Source organism: Thamnophis sirtalis, unplaced genomic scaffold, assembly GCF_051295495.1.
Source record: "Thamnophis sirtalis isolate CommonGarterSnake01/CBP01778 unplaced genomic scaffold, rThaSir2_p1.2 scaffold_4, whole genome shotgun sequence".
Classification (NCBI taxonomy): domain Eukaryota; kingdom Metazoa; phylum Chordata; class Lepidosauria; order Squamata; family Natricidae; genus Thamnophis; species Thamnophis sirtalis.
The window spans coordinates 42082352-42104768 of NW_028261384.1; the positions used below are offsets into that span (position 1 = coordinate 42082352).

The 22417-nt window shown below is 38.2% G+C and overlaps 1 protein-coding gene across 1 annotated transcript; it reads right to left on the reverse strand.

Moving 5' to 3' along the window:
• HOXA13 (homeobox A13) lies at positions 1–2419 on the reverse strand. Its single transcript, XM_014067588.2, has 2 exons — positions 1687–2419; positions 1–245 (listed from the first exon to the last, which is right to left on the reverse strand). Exons 1-2 carry the CDS (start codon positions 2417–2419, stop codon positions 1–3), a joined length of 978 nt encoding a protein of 325 aa, XP_013923063.1.
• Positions 2420–22417: the final 19998 nt, after the last annotated feature.

Here is a 22417-nt window from a genome sequence, read left to right on the forward strand (position 1 = left end):
TTAACTGCTTGTCTTCAATTTGTTGATGACTTTTTTTTCTTTCACCCTTCTATTTTGGAACCAAATTGTGACCTGCCTCTCTGAGAGATTTGTAGCAGCCGATATCCTTCTTCTCTTGTCCTTGGTAATGAATTTATTTGTAGCATATTCCCTCTCCAGTTCTTTTAACTGAACTTTTGTATAAGGCACTCTTTTCTTCCTTCCACGCCTGTAGGAGTTGGCATCGGAAGGATGTGAAACCACATCTAGAACAGAAAACCAAAAACAGGAAGGCAGGTGCTATTATTATTCACAATTCTTAAACACATTATAAATATCAGTTCTATGGATCAACAGATCATCCTTTTGCAAGTTGACTGGGTTAAATAAAGCTCAATCAACATTTGCACAAGTTCTCCAGCTAAGGAATTTATTCTCTAGAACTAGTAATATTGCTGATATAGTTCTTGGCTTGTAACATAAAACAGGTTCTAAACTTATAGAACTAAATTATAGGCAGTTGTCATAACCTACAAGGTAGCAACTGAGACCATGTGAATCAAAAAGTATTTTTCAGCTAACTTTATGTGCTCAACAGTCTCTTTGCTCCTTGCCTATTCTCTCCTAGGCATATACCCAAAAACAACAAGAACAAGAATAACTCACCAATACAATATCTGTTCTTACAACAAAGACAACTGACATCTAACTTTAGTACAGCTGCAAAATGCTATGGGATTTGGGGAGGTGCTGACCCACATAATCTAGCAGTGGAGCTACCAGAAGGGGTAGCTACATTTTGTTGTTGGAATAAAAGGGAGAGACTGTAATGCCGTTTTAAAGGGGTGGTCAGGAGAGCAAGAATGGAGACCAGCATTCTGATGACAGCACAGCTCAAAGAGTCACTGTTGATCAGATATATAAATTGATTAAATAATATATATATATATATATAAATCTAATTGCCCAGATCACTAATGAGAAGGTGGAAAGCTGGGAAGGAAAAATAAAGCACACTATTAGACAAAAGTAATGGAAATTCTAATCTAAGATGGCTGAAGTGCAGAAAGCAGAAACTACAATTATAATCAAAATAATCATATTATTTCTGAGAGTGGTTATTTAATAAGAAATAGGGAGTTTATTTAAGAGGACTGTTGCTGCTGCTGCTGTGCTGATTAATTATTATGATTAACCTGACAGACATGGGTCCAAAACATTAAACAAAATTGCCCTACTTGCTGGAAATTGGGTGAAAATGGGAGCAAGAGTCTCCTTGCTATGAAAGCACAGTTATTTGCACGACCGAGATGCCTAATTTTCTATTGAACTCTCTGGGTTCAGACCTCTTGGCATCCATGCCTGAGAGAAGAAAACCTTGCCTGGGAAAAAGCCAGAGCACCGGGTGGGGGAATGGGAACGTGAGATGTTCCCTCAGACTCACAACTCAGGGCCCTTGAGGAAGGCCCCAGACCCACAAGGCTCGCAAGGGCGTCGAAGTCAACCTTCTCCGGCTTGTCTGACAGGAGCAGAAAGCTAGAAGGGGAGAAGAGGGGGCTCGGAATGAAGGGGACGGCAGGCAATTCCGGGACGGGGAGCGAGGAGACACCGAAGCAGCGGCCGCCCTTTTGACATTTGGGCTGCAGAGCTACTTCGGGTGCTGCACGCGTATTCCGCGGTAAGGGAAGGGCCGCGCAGGTGCTTTACCCGGCAGAGCGGATTTCCACAGGTGGGGCGGCTGGTTCTGCTCCTTGGGGCAATAGACCTGCCCGTTCCAGCCGTTAGGGATGCCCCAGGGTTGGTAGCCTTCCACGGGCAGCATGGAATCGTGCCTAGGCTCGCCCCGGCCGCCGATCGCGGGCACCACCGGCATATCCAGGTAGCCCGCCGGCATGGGTTGGTAAGGTCCGGCGGCGTAGCCCTGGTAAAAGGCGAATTCCTTGGCGCGCGAAGGGAAGTCTTCGCTGGAGGCCGCCACCGACGTCTCCATGTACTTGTCGGCGAAGGAGGAGGCGGCGGGCTGGGCGCAGGACTTGAGCGAGGCGTTGTGGTGGTGGTGGTGGTTGACGCTGCAAGGGAAATAGCCGCCGCTGAAGTAGCTGTAAGGCAGGGCGGCGGGGCCCGAGGAGCCCTGTACGGCGCCCGAGCAAGGACTGCACTGCTTGACAGCTGCCCCGCTCTCTGCCATCCCGGCGGCGCTGGGTGCTTCACTCGACGGATATGCGGCGGCGGCGGCGCTGCCCGCACCGGCCAGCGAGGCTGGGTGAGCCATCAGATTCCTGCACTGGTTGGCCGCCACGAAGTTGCTGCCTGCAGCCGCGGCCGCGGCCGCCGCGTGGAATCCCGCTTCCATGTTCTTGTTGATCTCCTCCAGACTGTTGTCGTAGAGAAACATGACCGGCTCGATCCAGCGGGGATGGAGGAGCACGGAGGCTGTCATAGCCCGATCCGCATTGAGACCAGTGGCTCTTTTTTAAAAGCCCCAAAGACTGAAAAAAGAGATATTCAATCTCTCAGACTTGACCAGGGCTGACGCGCCAGTATCGTGCCAGGCCGACTCCCATTGGCTAGGCGTTCCCCACGTGATATGCAAAGCAGATGATAAACATCGGAGGAATAAAGTGCAGATAATTCAATAATGTCCTAATCGCACTGGGGCTGGAATTCCTGCACGCGGACGGCACTGGCGCGCGGCTGCCCCTTCCACTCAAGACTCTGTGGGTCAAGAGAGGCACGAACGGGGGTGCTTAAGAACAGGTATTTCTCCTCCCCAAAAGTATGCCTGTCCCTCCCCACACCCTTTCCCCTCTCTTCAGCACATTGCCTATGGGGATTTTTTTTTTCAGCAGGAGATTCACGATCCTGATGTCAAACTTTCGCTAACTTGTTCTCTTCCTTAATGGTAGATTTTTTTCGGGGGAAAGGGATATTTTGTTTAAATCCTTCATTCTGCCTACCCCGACTCACTCGACATATTGATATATTCTTACCTACCGGAATTGCAGAAGCATCTAGTTTTGCTCTGGTTATAGTTACAGTTACAACCAGAACCATATTTTAAAAAGAAAGAAAGAAATACTTTTTCAGATCACAGGAACATGGCAATGCTTTGGCAAACATGCCACACATTTTCTTCCACAGTCATGATTTACTTTCCAAAAATTATAAAGATTTATGGAGAACGTTACCATTCCCTTTTACATCGATATTTTACCCTTCCCCAGAGAAAATCATTAGAGGTGCAGGTTGTAGATTGGTTTTCTCTGAGTACAGGAGATAAGGGGTTAAGTAAGAGAGAGACCTCACAAGTACCTCGTCCCTACAACAGTAAAATATACAGCCTGTAATTTTTGCTTGAATCATCTCCTACTATGAAAAGAAAAAAAGAAACAGAACCAACAACTGGGGAAATTTATTGTCCATGAGTGTCCACAGACACTCCTAATAGTGGCAGAAGTAATATTGCTGCTACTACTACCACCACTAATGTTATTCTAAACATATTCAATAAAAATCAATATAAACCAAGAAAATGCTGCTGAGGCTGCAACCCCAATACTGTTCTTCTATTAAATGTCTGTGAAGGTGTGCGTGTATTTGAAGAAATTATACTGGAAAAGTGTGAACTGTAAACAGAGCTATTGAGGATAGCATTCCTTACCAACAAGTAAATTAAAAGCGATGACGTCACTGAATGAGGGCTGTTGTAAATTTGCCCACCACTAGATATTTTAAAAAGGGGAAAGATTTGCATATTGTTTTACATACCCTGATGATGTTTTGTTATTGGGGGCCTCCTTTAATTTTTGATGCACTTTTGCTCATACTAAGGAATGGCTATGCTAATTGTGGGTAGCCACCAAACTTATTTTCTCTGGCTGGGCATTTTAAGCTCTGCATTGTTCAGCGGGTTTGTTTCTCCTGGTCTGTAAGGAAGGAACTGATCTGTCATTTCTCCGGGGCCCCCAACCCCGCCAGCCCTTTGCTGAGAATGGTATGCAATCCAGGGAGTTTGTCCCTGAACAATATTTCAGCGAATTCTTTTAATTGTAGCCATAAAGGGCTCTTTCCCCTCCAGTCCCAACCTCTCCTGGATTATCTTTTTTCCGCATTCTTTCTCACGGCCAAAGGCAAATATTTATTCGTAGCGTATTTTCAAACCCCCCTCCCCGCTTCCCTTCCTTCCCTTCTCAAAAGGCTTGAGTCTTTGGGAAAATATGAGCTTCGAAATCTTTCCACTATTTCACGGAAGGGAGCGGGGAACTTTCTTTCTCTGTCCCTGACTATCTGGGAATCTCATTCCCTCAAATGCAAACCAGCCGGACCTACAGGCAACTACCCCTGCACAGAACACGAGCCCCTCTTCTTCAACCCCTTCGCGCAGACTAAAGGCGCAGTGTTCCTCTAGATACTGGTTAAACTTGACTAGAGGCCAAGGTCAAGTTGAAAGTTGTGGTCCGGCTAATAGTAGAAGAATTGCAAGCAGTCCTTGAAGTCTGGTTGTCGCATCGGGCAGCCCCCGAAAAAAGGCAGGTCACTTCTTTCCACTCTCCTGTTCCCTCTTTTGGAAAAACCACTTCTATATTACTTTCACACTTAATAAGTGTATGTCTATAAAAACATCCTATGCATCCTATCCAAATGTATGCATGTAGACATTTCTGTTTTCTTTCTTTCTTTCTCTCTTTCTCTCTCTCTCTCTCTCTCTCTCCCTCCCTCCTTCCCCCCCCTCTCTCTCGTCTTTTCTTTCTTTCCTAAGAGCCAATGTTTCCAAGTTGTTTCAAAGGAAAGGAAGGTCCTCCGGGGGGATATTAGAATTTGAGATCATCTGTTAGAAAAATGTCCCAAATTTTAACTTAATGATGAGAGTAGACACCAGTAAATAAATAATTGAGCAAAGGTATTTCTGAAATTGTAGTTGAATTTAAAACTATGAATTGAATTGAATATGAAATGAATATGAAATGAATATGAAATGAATTAAAACTATCCAGATTAAAGTAAGAGGAAAGATGGGGCATGAGCCTGGGGCGAGATTATCACAAGGGTCCTGCTCCCTTTTGTCCCACCTGACTGGACTGATCAAAATCTGCTGGAAACCCTCTTGGATTTCCTAAGTGAAGTTCTTACAAAGTAGCAACTGGCTTCTAAATAGTTCTACTCAGCTCTCAAAGGGCATGGATGAGAACTGGAGCACAGTGTAGGAAAAACTAACCCTCCAGACACCAAGACTTTCCTCCCTTGCGGTTGCTTGGCAGGGGGGAGGGTAAGCGCTTGTGGGGGGGGGGGTGTCAATACATATATAGGCGATTGTGCTGTTGGATTCTTTTGCGATTAATACTAATTTAGCATAAAATATAAATATGTATTCCGGTTTAATTTGCTCCCCTGTTAGAGATTTTCTCTAAACTGGAATCTTTTACTTGGTGGAATTTGCTCACTGCTATCAGAACCCATCAGGAACAGTCTTTCTCAATATGCGGCCTAAAAGTTTATTTCCAAGATGAGAGAGAATTGCTTACTACTGGTGAGTATGGTTTTCTGGCATCACAACAAAAGTTTCGATGAATCCCATACAGTGATGGTGAATACTGCACCTTATTTTCCAGTGCTCGCTTTCCTCCCCTCTCATGTGTATGTATATAAGGGAAGGGAAGGGAGGAGAAGGGAAGGGAAAGAACGGAAAGGAAAGTAGAAGTGGTCACAGCACAATTGGCAGCAAGTATTTCATAATTATATCCTAATCTATCCCTTGGACAAAATCTATAGATAAAAGTAAATTATCTGCAAAAATAAGTGAGGATGGTCCTGTAATGAAATGTCTGTAAGAAAAGAATCAAGCTCAGAGAACATTAAGGACCCCATGGAACAAAAAGCGTTTGAGTATTTTCTGTCCTGGCTCTTTACATTAGCTAAACATTAAAGGATTATATTTATCCAGGAGTATTTGAAAATTTAAAAAGTAATGAGAGCAAAGTGGTTGGTTGTTCCTGATGTCATAAAATGAGAAGAACTGAGACTCTTGGATGATTTTATCCTCCCAGTCTTTCTCATATGATGAGGTATTGATAGCAAAAATGTCGTCAATTTGTGCACACCTAGTGGTGTCTTTGGAATGAGCTTTCGTGTTACATGAAAGAATATGGTGTCTAGAGATTTAACAGAATACACACAATACCAGATTAAAAAAATAATAGGTGCCACAAAATTTTACCTAGTATCAATAAAGAGAATTTGCATAGAAGTGCAGTGTGTGTGTGTGTGTGTGTGTGTGTGTGTGTGTTTGTGTATGGTGTGTGTGTGCATGATTCTTCTTATCTGTCTGCCTCCTCCGCCGGCTCCAACAACTGCACTGAAATTAACAAGGAAATTAACACACTTGCTATTACATTCCAGGATGTGTCAATTGAGAAAGTTAGCTCCATTGATTTCACTAGGATTTACACAGAGATAATTTGAAGCTTTATTTCAAAGGTTGACTAAAGATACATTATATGCTGCATTGTAATGAATGGAATTAATGAAGCCCAACAGGAAAATCTCACTTAATTTCACTAGACTGAGTACTCTTATTGTAGCCAGCAACATAAATATGGTTCACTTTAATTAATCTGGGTTTTTCCTCATGATGATCTCCAATAGTAGTAACAGTTTGCATGTACATATGCACTCCATATTAAATTCCCTCTCCGAAATGAAGTAAACCTTTGGATAATAGTCGGAAACTGAATTCAAGTCTCATGGAGCTTTCAATTTACTGGTTACTGGCGTTTATTTTTCAGGGCAGCTGGAAGGTTCTATTTTCTCTATATATTTTTCTATGAGGACACTGTTGAACCAATATTAAGAATGAATTTCTCACATAACTAAACAATTTTTCAGCAGCAATTGCACCCTGTATCCTCCTGAGTGTTAGGACTTTATGGTTAGGGCTTTTTTAGGGTTGGGAGGGGGAGATAATGGGAAAATAAGGAAGATATTCAAAGGACACCCAGATGTAGAAAATGATTACCCAAAAGTAGGTTTCTCTTAAATATGAGGGAAGGTATAAAAAAGAAAATAAACACAGGTAGACTAGAGAAAAAAAATAGTGGAAAATGTTCACCAGTCTTTGACTTTCGTGATTTTAAAAAAAAAAGAGCATTTTGCGAACCTTGATTCAAAATTCAAAAAAGGTGTAAAACGTTTAGGAAATATAAATAAATTAAAGGAGGTGCCTTGGTGCTGATTGGTCAGAATTTAGGAAAGCATACGATGCACATTTATGATAATTTTATCATTTTGCAAAGACTATCTGAAATTTGTGAATAAGACATCGGTGGTGAATATCTCTATCCCCCCTGCCCCCCCCCCCCGTGTATGTAGATCTGATGATGAAAACACTGGGTTGAAATTGATGGCATTAATTTATTTCTGTCTTTTTAAGCCACTTCTCTAAGATGTAATTTTAACACATCAGCATTGTGCTAAAGGATTTTAAGGTGGGAGAGATATTTACCTGTAATATGAATACCGAGATGAAAATCAGATTAGATCTGTTTCTTGGATGAGCTGTTGATGTAAATACATATAATTATTATTATTGTTATTATTCCACAAGCAAAATTGGAAGTTTAATCCAGGAGTTTATAAGAAAGAACTAAAGCGAAAGAAAATAAAACTATGATTAAAAAAATATTTGTTTTAATTGACTTACTGATAATATCTATATAGCAATATACTTTATTGGTTCAATAATCAAATATACAAAAAAGATATAAAAGTTAATATTTTGAAAATTAAATTTTCATGAATATAAAGTTATCTACAATTGCAAGCATGTTTTGCTTTCCCTGTTTGTGCCTGGTAGATTATCTTGATTTCTTTCACAATTACTGCAAAATGTACTGTTGCATAGAAATAATTAAATAGCTCTCTGATACTGTTTGTAATTATTTCTGACCTTCTACTTAATTGTAATATCTGTAAAAAATATCAAAAGTAACCTTTTTGCATATATTGTGTATTCTCAAAACTATTTTAAAATAAATCCATTTTAAGAGGTCATATACAGTATGTTATAGAAAATATTATAGCTTGTTTTGAAATCAATTTTGAAACAAACACTTGATCCCATTTGTAAGAGAGAAAGATATAAGATAAAAAGAGATTTCCTTGAACATTATCCATTATCTCACTTCAAATTTCTCATAATCCTTAGAATTCACCTAAAGTAGATAAGCTTTGACCATTAAAGATGCACAGCCATATTTTAAAACTAAAAGTATATACTATACAGTAACCAGGAGAATACAGTACTCCTTTGTCTGGAATGTACTAAATTATGCCGTGTTACGTGTTACCTTTTCTTGTTTTTTTAATCCCTTTAGAAGTGAACATTCCTTATTTTGTGGATACTCCCAATGGAGAAACCAATTTAAGAGAGAGGAGCACTGTATTTTATAGGATCCTGTTATGAAATATGTGAATGTTTCCTCCTTCATCAATATGATACAATATGGAGAAGCAGAAGAAATCCTCTTTGAATGAATGGGAAAACCTTGCTAATTGATGGATTCCATCACAAAGATTTGGAAAGTGCCCATAATGATTACTATTAACTATTTCCTAAGAGTTCCTAAAGCCCCATTAGGAGACATTTTCTATTGAGATCCATTCTTTATTAAGCCTCAAGGGTTGCACAAACATGTTTCCAACTACAATCCTAGTTGAGCAGGTCATTCACTGGAATGTGAAGAATACTTGGCCAAGAGTTGTGTGGACTGTTGCTGTACAACCAAGCAAGGGGGGAATTATCCTCACACTCAGAGCTATATATCTTTGGAGACTCTGATAGATGGCAAGTTTTCGCCCATTGTGTCTAGGGACATTTAGGGTGATAGGAGAAATAACTTTCCTGATAGAGCTGTGATCATTGTACCATCATTCTGACATAGGCAAAACACTAGTAATGTATGAGTGGCTCTCCCAATATACTTCAACTGAAATTGCTCCACTTCCATTCTCTTAGGAGGGAGAAGAAAACTCTACTTCCTACAAGAATGATTGATAACCAGGGAGAAAATTCATAGGTGTAGATGATTTTAATCATTACATTAAATTAAAATACTTTAGAGCTGCCTTCCATAATCTGGTATCTTCCAAATACATAGGGACAATCACAGCTTCTCTGATTTCCAGTTGGGATTCATATAGACCAACATATTTGTCGAATTAGGATAGTTTAGAGCAATTATCAGAGAGCTTAGAATAATGGAGAGAGAGGATTTGGGAACAAAGAAACTGCATCTAATTGAGAGACTCATGGACTTTGAACTGAGAGAGGCTTACATTGGAAAAGCATTCTAAAAAGGATATGGATGTTGCCTTCTTTTTCTTTCTGCCTTATTGTCCCTGATCCAAATTAGTCTGTGAATGTGGTCGGTATTATTAGATGATTATGAAGATGGAGTTCATTACGAAAAGGCAGTGCACACCATACAAACAAAGTTGCATAGAATATGAGTAGTTCTCAATAACCATGGTTGTTTACTGTATTAAAATGCTACTTTCTTTTGTTAGTGAGATGAGATGCCTGAACAACTTCTGATATTTTCACCCATTCAACAATCTGTAGCTTCAATAACAAATCTCTTCAATCTACAAGTATTTTTGCAACATCCATACTGGGTCGGTCACAAACCATTAGTCTTCTGAGCTTTCAGACTCATGGAACTTCTCTCTCAAGTATTTTTGAACTTGAGAGAACTTGTTTGAAGCAAGATCTCCTGATTTTAGTAAAATTTCCAACTATTTATATATTTAGTATAGAAGTGCCTTTTGCTCTGGAAGCTCCCACCCTTCTCCAGGGACTCAATAGTCCACAGATTTGGGATTTTTATACACAAACACACACACACACACACAAACACACACACTATATATAAATAATTATTGGTGCAGATTCTCTGATGAAGTGTATATAAAGCTTAGGTGTAGACCAACCAAGAAGATCCATATTTTGATGCACACAACCTTGAAAGTTTGTGGGAGATCTTTAGGGCAGTTACTTTCAACTCAATCTATTCTACAAAGTTACTGCTGTGGGAATGTTACTAGAGAAGGAAGGACATGTTGAGTTCCAGGAGAAAAAGCAAAAATATAAATCTGATGACTGACTGAATAAACAATTATAAAGTACCACCAAAATGCAGAAAGTTTATGCATGGAATAACTTCTTAATGGGCTTCTTGCTATTTAAATTAAGGCTTCCAGTTAACCCAATATTGCTATTTAATGAATATATATCTTATAAGCAAAAGAAGTCCATTAAGAATTACTGGTTTGATGCAAATAACTAAAACTGCTTTGGAACAATATTACTGTGTCAATCAATTTCTGTTCTAGGACATTTGTAGTCCATAAAATAACAAAACCAGTGGAATTATTTCCCAGTGCCTAGTTTTATGATTGAAAAAAATGTTAACTATATGAGGATTTTGAAGTGGGACCTTTAGATCTGACAGCAATCACAATTTGTGTGTCAGATGCATGCTATCTTTCCTGAAACTATCTTAAAAATTGACATGATGTTTCCCTTCACAAAAGATACTAAGAAGATGATTGAATTCCTGTAATATGCATAACCATAAGCTACTCAACTAATTTAGCATAGCCTACGGAATTGTGCAGAGGCAACTTTGGAGACCCTATTTCTCGTGTGCATTAGTAAGATTGTAGTCTTCTTAGAAGTAATTCCACTTATTTTAATGGGAGTTAATTCTGAGCAGACTTTTCTGAATTATATTCACGACCTAAGTTCCAAACAATCTTACAAGGAGTTAGTACTACTTTGATAAACAGGGATTTTAAAACTCGGCGTGACCTGTTCTAGTATAAATGGCTTGCTGCAGACCACCTTATTTCTGTTTAACATAAATAAGGGAGTGAATGTTTCATAAGGGCCTTAAACGGCACGTCCCGTTCTTGTGAGGATGGAGGGCGATTAAACAGTTGACAGGAAGTACCGTGGAATCTCCATCCAGCATGACAAAGAACAACCACGAAGCGAGCAAGCAGCTCCCCCGCCGGAATTCTTGAACGGCTATAAACACATGGAAGCCACTCTGCAGCGCCAGATCTTCTCTTGGCACCTAATCGTGCTCTATCGAGCGTTTAGATGGAGGTCGTTTCTGAAAGAGATTACCATCGCGAAGGGAGGATCCGTTTAACAAGTTTGTTATGGAATACTTTGGAGAGCTGAACAGGGCCCAACGCAGCTTTGTCAAAACACAAGGAGAATTTGTATCTCTGTTGACGCAGAGAGCTTGACCTTCCACGCGTTGCTTCCTAACCCTTTGCGGTCAATGGGCTTGACGTCCAGCGCGCAGGCTCAGTGTTGGGGTCTTCCATGACTGCCGCGCTCCACTCTGTTGATGGCATTTACCGCCGCGAAGTTCGCAGGCCTTAACCCGTTTTCACGGGTTGCAGAACTGCAAGGCCGCCTCTAAAATAGAACCAGGCAAATGATAGTATATCTCGCTATCCTATCCACTACCCTACCTTACAGAAAGCGCTGCTGAAAACATCTGGGTTTGTTTATCCTACAAAACACTATGTAAGTTCAGTATAATATAGCTTAAAATCTAAAAACGGGGAGAGTGGAGGTGCATATGCACAAGTCTGTTTATTCTCCCTTGCCTAATTCAGAAATAGTTGCCCCACTGACAACTTCTTTTTTTCCAAGAACTCTAGAAACTGAAGTTTTGATCTAAGAGCTGGGAGGGAGAAAAACAAGGTTCAAATCTTCCCCCAGCTTGTAAACCCCTGGGTGACTCTGGGGAAGTCACTCTGCTTCAGCTCAGCCTGTGTGACAAGGCTGCTGTTGAGGGTATAAAAATGAAGGGAGAACTCCCATCATGTGAACAACCAAGAATATCTGAAATAAAGGGAGAATCTTTATTCTAAATCTAATAAAGGATAGCTTTTTTTGGTTGCTTCCAATGAGTCTGATTGTCCTTATCAATATATTTATGTGGAATACTATGTATGTGATATCAAATTACTAACTAATCTTTTTTGTTTCCATTGAGTCTTATAGTCATTATCAATATATTTATATTTACTATGTATGTGATTTCAAAATGTTGGTTTATGAAGGTAATGGGGAAGGTTAGTTAAGGAGGAAAAAAAACCCTGGGTTCTGATTTAGGATTTTCAACAGACAAAGTTTTCATTTCACTGACAAATTGTGTTCTGGCTTTAATAAAAATCTTTTGGAAAACATCTTCTCTCAACAGAGGCAGCAACCTTTCCTAGCAGGGACAGGCCAATCCAAAACATTTCATTGTGATATACACTCATGTTATTGTAAGGCAGCTTGGGTATGATCTTTACAAAGAAAGGTGGGTTATGAATATCTAAGAGAATGAATGATCTATCCATTGTAACCTAAAGCAGGACAGTTTAGTGATTCTAGCTTCAGTAATAAATGTAACTATTAATTAAACAAATTAAACACATGCACATACATGAGCAGAGCTTTGAATATTGTTTTTGGCCACCAGCTTGACTTTTTTGTCCTTACCCCTCCCAAAACTGACTACCTTTTTGAGCTTGAGAGCCAGACAAATCATTCTCCAGGCTCCTCTCCATTCTCCAGGTTCCCATGCCTGACTGAGGTTAGAAAACACCATGTGGGTAAGAGACATTTGAAGTACTTTCTCCAAAGCAAGTCGCCCTTTCAGTGAGGAGGAAAAAGAAAGGCAGAGCAGAGGTGTTTGATGAAGGATTTCCTTGAGGTCCTATAGTCATGGAGATGGAGAAGTCCCTGCTCATTTATGGCTAGAAGAAGACAAAATGCTTCTTACTTTGAACAGTCAAAATGCCCAAGTCTATGTTATCAATTATTATATGTCATTTTCTTAAACTCTCAAGCTAAAGCCGCATAAAAGATCAGTTCAGGGAATAGATCGTGATCTGGAATGTTACTGGAACTTGGGGATCCTTTTATTGGTCTTTAACGATCTCGATCTCCAACACGGTCTTGGATTTTTCTCTGCTTGTGCAACATCATTTTCTCTTGCCTTCTCTTAACTAGGATAAGAAAGCTGAAGTAGGGTTGAAAGTATCCAGTGACTGTCAAATATATTTCCCTCCTTCTCTTGGGAGTTGCAAGTCTGTCTCATCTTAACAGAAAAAGTCCTGCTTTTAGCAAATTCATCAGTAACGGAGGGAATTAGATAAGAAATCCTGGAGCTGAAAGTTGTAGGTACTTTATTATTTCAATCAAGGTTTCTTTGGGAAACAGGCTTCCAGTCACCATATTTGTAACAGCTTTATTCAATGGTTCTAAGAGTTGACTAGGCAAAAAAAACCATGCAGCTTTATAAGCTAATCAATTTTATATGAGTGTTTAATTTAAAAACAAACAAAAACAAAAACTGAGCTCAGAGATAAATGCAGCTCATCATGTCATAGCACAGCAATACGAAGTTACTAAAACTATGCCAAGAACCAAGCTTTAAAGCAATAAATCCAGAATCCAGCATATCTATATCTATATCTATATCTATATCTATATCTATATCTATATCTATATCTATATCTATATCTATATCTATATCTATATCTATATCTATATCTATATCTATATCTATATCTATATCTATATCTATATCTATATCTATATCTATATCTATATCTATATCTATATCTATATCTATATCTATATCTATATCTATATCTATATCTATATCTATATCTATATCTATATCTATATCTATATCTATATAGCTATAGCTATAGATATCTATATCTATATGTATGATATAGCTATAGCTATCTATATCTATATGTCTGTCTGTCTGTCTGTCTGTCTGTCTGTCTATCTATCTATCTATCTATCTATCTATCTATCTATCTATCTATCTATCTATCTATCTATCTATTTATCTATAGTGCTTATTCTAACCCAATGTCTTTCCTTATCTTTCCTGTGATGTGTCTTCTTAAAGTTAATTAGCTTCAAAGGAAATAATTCATTTCTTTATTTTGCAGGCCAAAACATTGTAATTTTAGTGACGAGGCCTATATGTAACAATTTTAGTATTTTCTGTACTTCATAAAAAACAAATTCAATTTAGACACTATCAAAAGAAAGTCAAAAGTAAATTATCTATCTTGACAATCACAGGCTCTCCTAGGCAACAACAGAAATAAATGATCCACACTCAATGTCCTTGCAATATGGCTTTATATACCTATCAGTCAGTCTCCCTTCTTCCCTCCATCTCTTTTTCTCTTTATCTGAATGACATGGAGTGTCGGTACCAATTTGGGGAAACAATTACATCTGCTGTTAGGGAAACTCAATGGAAAGAAGTAGTCAGATTTAGGTTAAAGAGAATAAGAGGAGTCTATTTGCCCTGTTTGCCGATATGGACAAGAAAAAAGAATCATACTTCAGTTTAAGAGCCAAACAGGTAAGATAGTGGGTCAAGAAAGCAATACAGTAGAATTGAACCAACCCCAGACAGAATAGAGTGGACATTTACCTTAGTTTACATTCATAATTATAGAAGTAAACTGGCACCCTTGATGTAGCAGAGGAAAAATATAGGTTCTCAGGTGGTTCTGATTTAAGATTTCAAACACTATTGTTTTTTTCAGTTTGACATAACAACTGTAAGGAGAGGAGATGATATTTCCTGCTAAACTGCAATCAAATCCATTGATTGTAATTAAATGAATTTTTGCTTGCCTTGTTGGTGTTTTCATGCTGGAAGTAGTGTTAATTCATACCATATGTATTTGAATAGATTATCGTTAGTAATTTTATGATGATTATGTAGGATGCAGCAAAAGTTTATGATATTTTATATTATTTTACCAGCAAATTATCACTTGAGGAACTGAGACTCAGGGACTTTACTTCTTAAATGTTTCCCAAAACATTCCAAAAATGTTTCCTGTTCAGATGGGCAGGGTTCATTACCTTACTTATTCTTCATTATCCCTGTAAATGAGAAGCTTCATCTGGATTCCTTGACTTGAAAAGTAAGTATAATCTTCTTAAACTCTCTTCAATCAAATTCTATTCCTGATGAGTACAGGTCCATCCACCTTTTTTTTCCTGGCAACTATACTTAGTTGTAGTTCTCCTTTTGGACTGCTTAATCTATTTTACAGTGCTAGTACTATCTGATCTAGTAATAGCCAGATCAACCTTGCTTAGGAGAGACAGATTATATCAGCTGAGTATATAAGTTATTCAGGCCTGGTCAGCTATCCATAAGCAGAATGAGGCAATTGCATATCTTCAGTGTTATGATGTTGAACTGACACTGAGAAGACCCAGACTCAAATCCACTCTCAGCCACAGATGGTCACTAAGTATCCATGAGCCCATCCCTTTTTCTCAACCCACCTACTTTACATTTCTGCTGTTTTTAGGAGAAATAGAAATGAGAACGTAGAATATAAATCCAAAAAATGAATATCTATGCAGTTCATTTTGTATTTCTAGGAATGGAAAAAGGTCTTTATGAAATGTTTGGATCATCTACCAAAATAATTTTGGCAGCCAATATTACATACAATATTATTATGGCACAATATCAGGATATCTTAGGAAATGCATTTCTGGACTTGAATCTTCTTCTGTGGGCCTGCGATCAAGAGAGAGCCTGTTGCAGGTCCAAATAGGGCTTCCACTCTGTAGAATCCTCTTTGCCCAGGTTACAAATGGCCATAACACTAGCTGGCATTTTGTAAACAACTGTTACCTGATCTATTCCAGAATGCGACCAGCCAAATAATATTAGTTTTAGACAGCTTATGATTTTTATGGATATATTTGGGGTGATATCATTTTAAATGTTTAGACTGAGTTTTAATTTTGTGTCAGCTATCCAGAGTCAGTCAGGGTTAGGATTAGTTGTAAATATTGCAAAAACAAATGAATAAATAGTACTATCCAGGCCTTGATTTCTTTGGGCAGAGTATATGTGTGCATGCTCATGTTCTTTCTATTCTATCCAAGAATTTAGATTCTGTTGTTATTGTGTATCTAAATCAGATTGAATATTCCAATAACTTGGTTATTCTTCCATCTTTCAAAATCTTTTTAAAATAGATTTTGTTTTTGTTTGTTCCTAGGTAGCCCTGTTTGTTTAGACCAGCACCAAAGAGTAAATGGCAGAAACTATTTTTGAAACTAATTGGAGGGATGGTGGAGAGGTGAGGATTTATGTGTAAATAAATGCTGATGTTGACATCTTTTTTATTCCATATCTATAACTGTAGTCCTTTCCTTTAGGTAGTTAATAATTTATGTTTGGGGAAAAAAAGATTTATTCTGTCTGGCCCATAAAACAATCCCTTCTTTAGACTCTTAGAGCAAGAAAATATATTGGTTGGGAAACTATATTAATATAATAAAATGAACATTTGCCAATTCCTGAAGGATGGTTACCTTCAAATGTTACCTTTAGGACACCAGCATTACCATTCCCCCAAATATATTAACTGGGACAAGGTTGTTTCAGAAAGGACTGAATACAGAGGAAGCTGCTTTTGACAAAATGGCTATAGTTCAGAATTACTGTCAGTTCCAATAAAGGAGAAGATTTGTAGCTCAGGGTTAAAATGAAGGGTCATTGGTGGTCTTCTGGTTGTCTTCTTGAAAATGTTTCATTTTTCAAACTAGGTATCATTATAGATGCACTAATGTGCACTAGTTTGTAGTAGTGCACTAGTTTGGGTAATGAAATGACTGCAGGAAAGGAGCCAAACTCAGAAAGCACCAGCTACCTTCAGTTCTTTCACTGAGACTTCAGTGTTCTGCTTTCATATATGTGTCATTAAACAAAGCAACTAGGAAACTGCACATTCTTCGACTAAACAGCACAATTTTCTTAAATGTTCACAGTTGATAAGTTGATTATAACACAACCTTGTGCATTTTGAGTTTGAACTAAGCCACATTAGAAAAGTCAGGAAAGAGGCTATAATCTTCAACCTGTTCCTTAATTTTAGTTTCCAATATACCTAAAGGGCGGGCAAATGGAAAAGAATGAAATATTTATAATGGAACCATATTTGTAGGGTACAGTTTCTGATTATCAAATATAAAAGCTGAATAAACATTTGAATTGAATTGAATTTATTTAGCTTGTATGCTGCCCTACTCCCGGAAGACTCAGGGTGACTAACAATAAGAAGGGAAGGGGGGTACAAAAAACCCCCAACAATTAAAAATTTAGCAACAGTCATAACATCAGGTGGAGCTGGATAATTCAACAGCCCCAGGCCTGCCGGAACAGCCAGGTCTTAGTTGCTTTGCGGAAGGCCAGAAGGGTAGTAAGGGTCCGGATCTCAACGGGATTTATTTCTTAGTCTGGTGACTTTGCATACAAATGAAATTTAGCCAGGGACATATTTGACTATTTAATCATGCATAATAGTTAAAGTTATTTATAACCCCAATACCATTCACAAAGGACTTTGGCTAATGCGTACCATCTTGGGAACAACAATTATAACAGCAAGATTATAAACTCAAAACCATCCAAGCCAAATAACTGAGAGAGAAAAGCATAGCTAAGATGCCTCCAAGTTGAATGGATTCAATTATAGTAGTGATGAATGCCTTGTTGGAAGATCTGAATGATTCATATTAGGGACAGATTATTATAGGGGAAATCTATCTATATGGGTCACTAGCAATTGTCCCAACATGATGGCACACAATCAACCAATCTATATCAACCAATCATTCATGATTCCTTCAATCAGAGGGGCCAGGGGGCCTTGAAACATCACAAATTTCAGTTTCTTATGAAATACTGGAAATGTAGGTCTGTCACTACCTTTATAGAATGGATTTCCTGGAGCACGGAGGCTACTATTGAGAAAGTCTGTCCCCTTGTTCATCCCAAATGTTTCTTACAAATGGAGAATTCTCTACATGTCCTCTCCAAATTACCATACCTGATGGGAGAGTCACTTCTGGCAAGATATTTAAATCTTGATACTGCGGTTTTAAAGTTAATAACCAGGTAATTTGTATCATAACTGCCTTTTTCTTGTTGGCTTGTCACATTCCATTTTTCACTTTGCAAATGTTTTTGTCACTTTTTTAAAATCTCAGTAAACCTTACCACAAATATTGAAACAGATCAATAACTAAAGCTGGACTTCCCAAACACCATCTGAGGATTTTTGTGATTCTCTCTCTCTCTCTCTCTCTCTCTCTCTCTCTCTCTCTCTCTCTCTCTCTCCCTCCCTCCCTCCCTCCCTCCCTCCCTCTCCTTCTCCCTCTCCCTCTCCCTCTCCCTCCCTCCCTCCCTCTCTCCTCTCTCTCTTTGTGTCTACATATGTTTGCCAGATGATTAGGAGATTCCTTTTTACTAAATGTGAAAATGTTAATTTCATTAAATTACTCAATTAATCCAGTTTTCCTCCAACCCCCGCCAGATATATCGTGTTGTGATGGTAACCTGTCCATACTTGCTGGAGATTGTCAAGACTGTTTGAAACAAAGGTGAAAGGAACTTCTGGATCAAGATAATTTTGTTAGTAATAACAACTAAAATGAGGTTGCAAAGAAGTCTGGGTCTATATCCCATTCCTTTCTTAGACCCAAGATTCTTTGCATAATGAAAAAAGAAAAGAAAAGAAACACACCTCATTTTGACCTTCAGACATGTGCACCTTTCTAATCTTATCATTTGATCTGTTACAATCCTGAGATTACTTCAAAGCTTAATTATCATCCATGGCTAGCCTGCTTATCAGAATAATCCTGCTCATTTTTCCATCTCAGAATGTATAAATTGTTTTATACACTCTTAAAGTATATATTCGTGGTAACCCTTCTTTTGTCTTTACTATGAACAAATAATTAAATAGACACAATAACACCAAAATGTAAACATAAACAACAACAAACAACAAATTGCAATTATATCTTTGGGGAGGGAAGATATATTTATGTGTTCATAATACATATAACTATAGTAGATTTTATAGGAAGATGAATATAAAATAGGTTAATGAGCACCTAGTTTGCATTATTGAAGTGTTCTGTAATTTATGAAGTCTTCCACCTATTAAGCTTGTATGCCCTCCTGAAACCCTGTTTGGTGTGGTTAAGGTGTCAGAACTAGAAATCAGAAGACAAGGAGCTGTAGTCCCATTTTAGCACTAAGCCAGCTAGGTGACCTTGGGCCAGTCACTTTCTCTCAGCCTTAAGAAGGAGGCAATGACAAACCACTTCTGAAAATCTTTGCCAAGAAACCTACAGAGACTTATCTATGCAGTCTGAAAGAATCAGACATAATTAAGCGAAAGAAAAACAAAATGTTTCCATCTAAAGAGTGGTCCTACTTTTTCTGTTAGTTTCTTGTTTTTTTTTTATTTATACTATCTGCTTTTAATTCATACCTTTTTTATATTTTCTAGCTTTTCAAAAATTTTCTAGATCTTTATTTCTGCAGAGTTTTTAATGACTGTACTAACTTATGTTGGTCTATGACCATAATAAAGTACGGTACCTATGTTATGTTATGCTGTGTTGTGTTAGATGCTATGTTATGAAGCACAGAGTATGACTGGTAAATAAAGGCACATAGAAATTCAAGAATCAGAATTCCACCAGCCTTTAGGGTTTCTCTTCTTCCTCTTCCTCTTCTATATGCATTTTGCTGAAATATTTCCTCGGCATTCAGGACTTCCTGCTCAAAAACTAGTAGCTGTCAGAACAGGAGTTGTTTTCTTAGGTTGTGTTTGTTCTGGTCTATTAAAGTTCAGTGCAGTCGGAGAATGGCTGGGCGTTGGTATGGTGCTGGTAAGAATACTGTGCCCTGGTGGTGTTCAAATGGGAGAAGAGGAGGGGTGGATAAAGTTTCCTGGAAATGCTGCTCTTAACTCATTATGGAATCAGGGTAGGAGAGAACTTTCAAACACTTCCTGGAATGGGATGGACATGCTCTTGCTAATAAATGCATAGAATGAAAGGGAAACCAGGAAATCAGTTGGTGGTGGGTAAAAGGAGGGAGTCTGTGAACCCCCACTTTCCCTTGATCAGCTTCTTGGACCTGCAGTTCCAGGAGGTTACCGCTAGATGTCTTCCCAGTTAATGATTCCATACTTACTATAGTGATCTGGGTCTCTCTCTCAGCCCCAATGGCGAATAAAATATGTCTATTTGACCATGAAATATGTCTTTTTATTTTTGTAGATTGGTAATATGTCCTTGCACGCACGCACGCACGCACGCACACACACACACACACACACACCTTGCCATAGTCCCTCCCCCAGACAGGATTTTTGCTTTTCAAGCAAACAATGCAAATAGCTTCTCCTGTCCTCTCTTTCTCTCTCTCTTTTGGGGGTGGGGTGGGGTGGGAAGGGGGGCAAAGGATATGGTAGTGGTGATTTCTTATACAACTGGAATATACTTTTATTATTATTATTACTTTGTGATTGTCTGAAAATGAGGTGGAAGCTGACTCCACAGGATGCACCACACTTCAAACAACTGAAGGCAAGGACACCCTGGTGATAAATGAGTTTACTTTGGAAGTTCTACTTTAGTACAATATTTGGTTCAAAGATCAACTTGCTTTCACTATTACCTTAAAGGTACAACCATGAGCTTGGCAGACATGCCTTATTCAATGTACCATGTCTACTTTAGCCTTCTTAAAAGGAAAAGAGTTAATAGGAAGAAACATATTTCTAATTAAATCTATAAATGTATGACACTTCAGATACATGAAAAAGGTTTACAAGCTGCATAGACACCTTTAGCCTTCTTTATATTTAAAAAAATGGACTCAGGCAGGTAGTTAACACCCTGGTATTCAGGTCCTTTTTAATAAAATGATTCAAGTGGGGAGCTCAAAGAAAACATGAATGTCACTCTCTAAGGTGTATAAATTAAGTACACCAAGAAGCTTACATTCAGCTGAATAACATCACATTAAACACATTTAGATTACTTTTATTAGTCTAAAAAAGTAATATTTTTATGTTCATATTCTCTGAATAGTTCTTTACATATCACAATCCAAGCCATGCTCAGGTATATTTGAATATCTAGCCTTCCTTTGCAACAAGTTGCAACCAGTTTTGGTCATCATGATATAGAAAAGATGTTGAGACTCTAGAAAGAGTGCAGCAACATTTTTAAGCCTAATTGCAACATATTGCGGTAACGGTAATTGTTTAAAAAGAATTCACTGTGTATTGTTACATTCATTGGGGCTATTTCCTGGTAAGTGAGCATAGAATTGCAATGCCATACAATTTACATAATGTATATAGTCATGCTATGTATTATTTGATAAAAACCGCATGTCTCTCTCCATCTTGCTCTCCCCAAGATTAAACCTAAATTTGTTCCTTTTCCACATGGTTCTTTTTTTTTAAAAACCCACATATTTCATATATTCGGACATTATGCAATGGCTATAGTGTCTCTTGAGATTTTTAGGTTTGGGTTGGTCTTGGACATAATAGACAAAGGGCTTCTTACTTACTTGCAAAATATTTTCTTTCGTTTTTAAGTTCCTAGGGAGCCTGAACAAGAAAACCAATGGGGTTACACGGAACTAACATCCGTTTTCTTAGGAAAACTGGCTAATAGAGGCAGCACAACAAAACGCGACTAAAGCAGCTCTTAAATGCTTCTTATTTACTTTACAGAAGTTAATTTTTTTTCTTTCCCGGTGCAGGCGGCGCCGGAGAGTGAATACTGTGTCTGATTCTAAAAGCGACGGGAACTTTTACCACATAGCCTGTGAATATTATCATGTTTTCCCTTGATCTAGAAAAACGATTCTTGCGGCAGAAAGTAAGATTCTTTACTACTATAAAGCTGGCCAGAGAACAAAAAAAGTAAAATATATTGCACGGTTCTTTTTCAATTAAATTCGGAGTAAGAGCCATTCTGCTTTTCTACCATATCTTTTAAAGTAAGTTGAAAACCGGGATTTGTACACGCAGCGAAATCCTCTTGATTGGAAAGGAGAATTTGGAAGGAGTCCTCCGGATGCTTTACTGATATCACTGAGACTTAACATCTAGAAATTTCCTTCTTTCAAAAATATAATACTATTATCAGCGCTACTACCCATAGCATATCTTGAGAACTCCGTGTATAGTTAAGAAAAGAAAGCATTTAGCTTTATGCTTCCTACATATCATTCAGCAAATGGGTTAGATGTGATTGATAATTCATTTAAAGATAAAATATTTTTTATTTCCTTTGTTAAAGATTTTAAAAAAATTAAAAAGTTTTTCAATCAAAATAAATGCAACAGAGGGTAAATAAGTAATTACATAAAGTCGAATAAAACAATCCCTACCGATCAGAAATCAAAGGACACTTAAGTTAGGCATATTCTTTATACTTTTGCAGGGCTCTTACGCCACCATCTCCTGCCTTTTG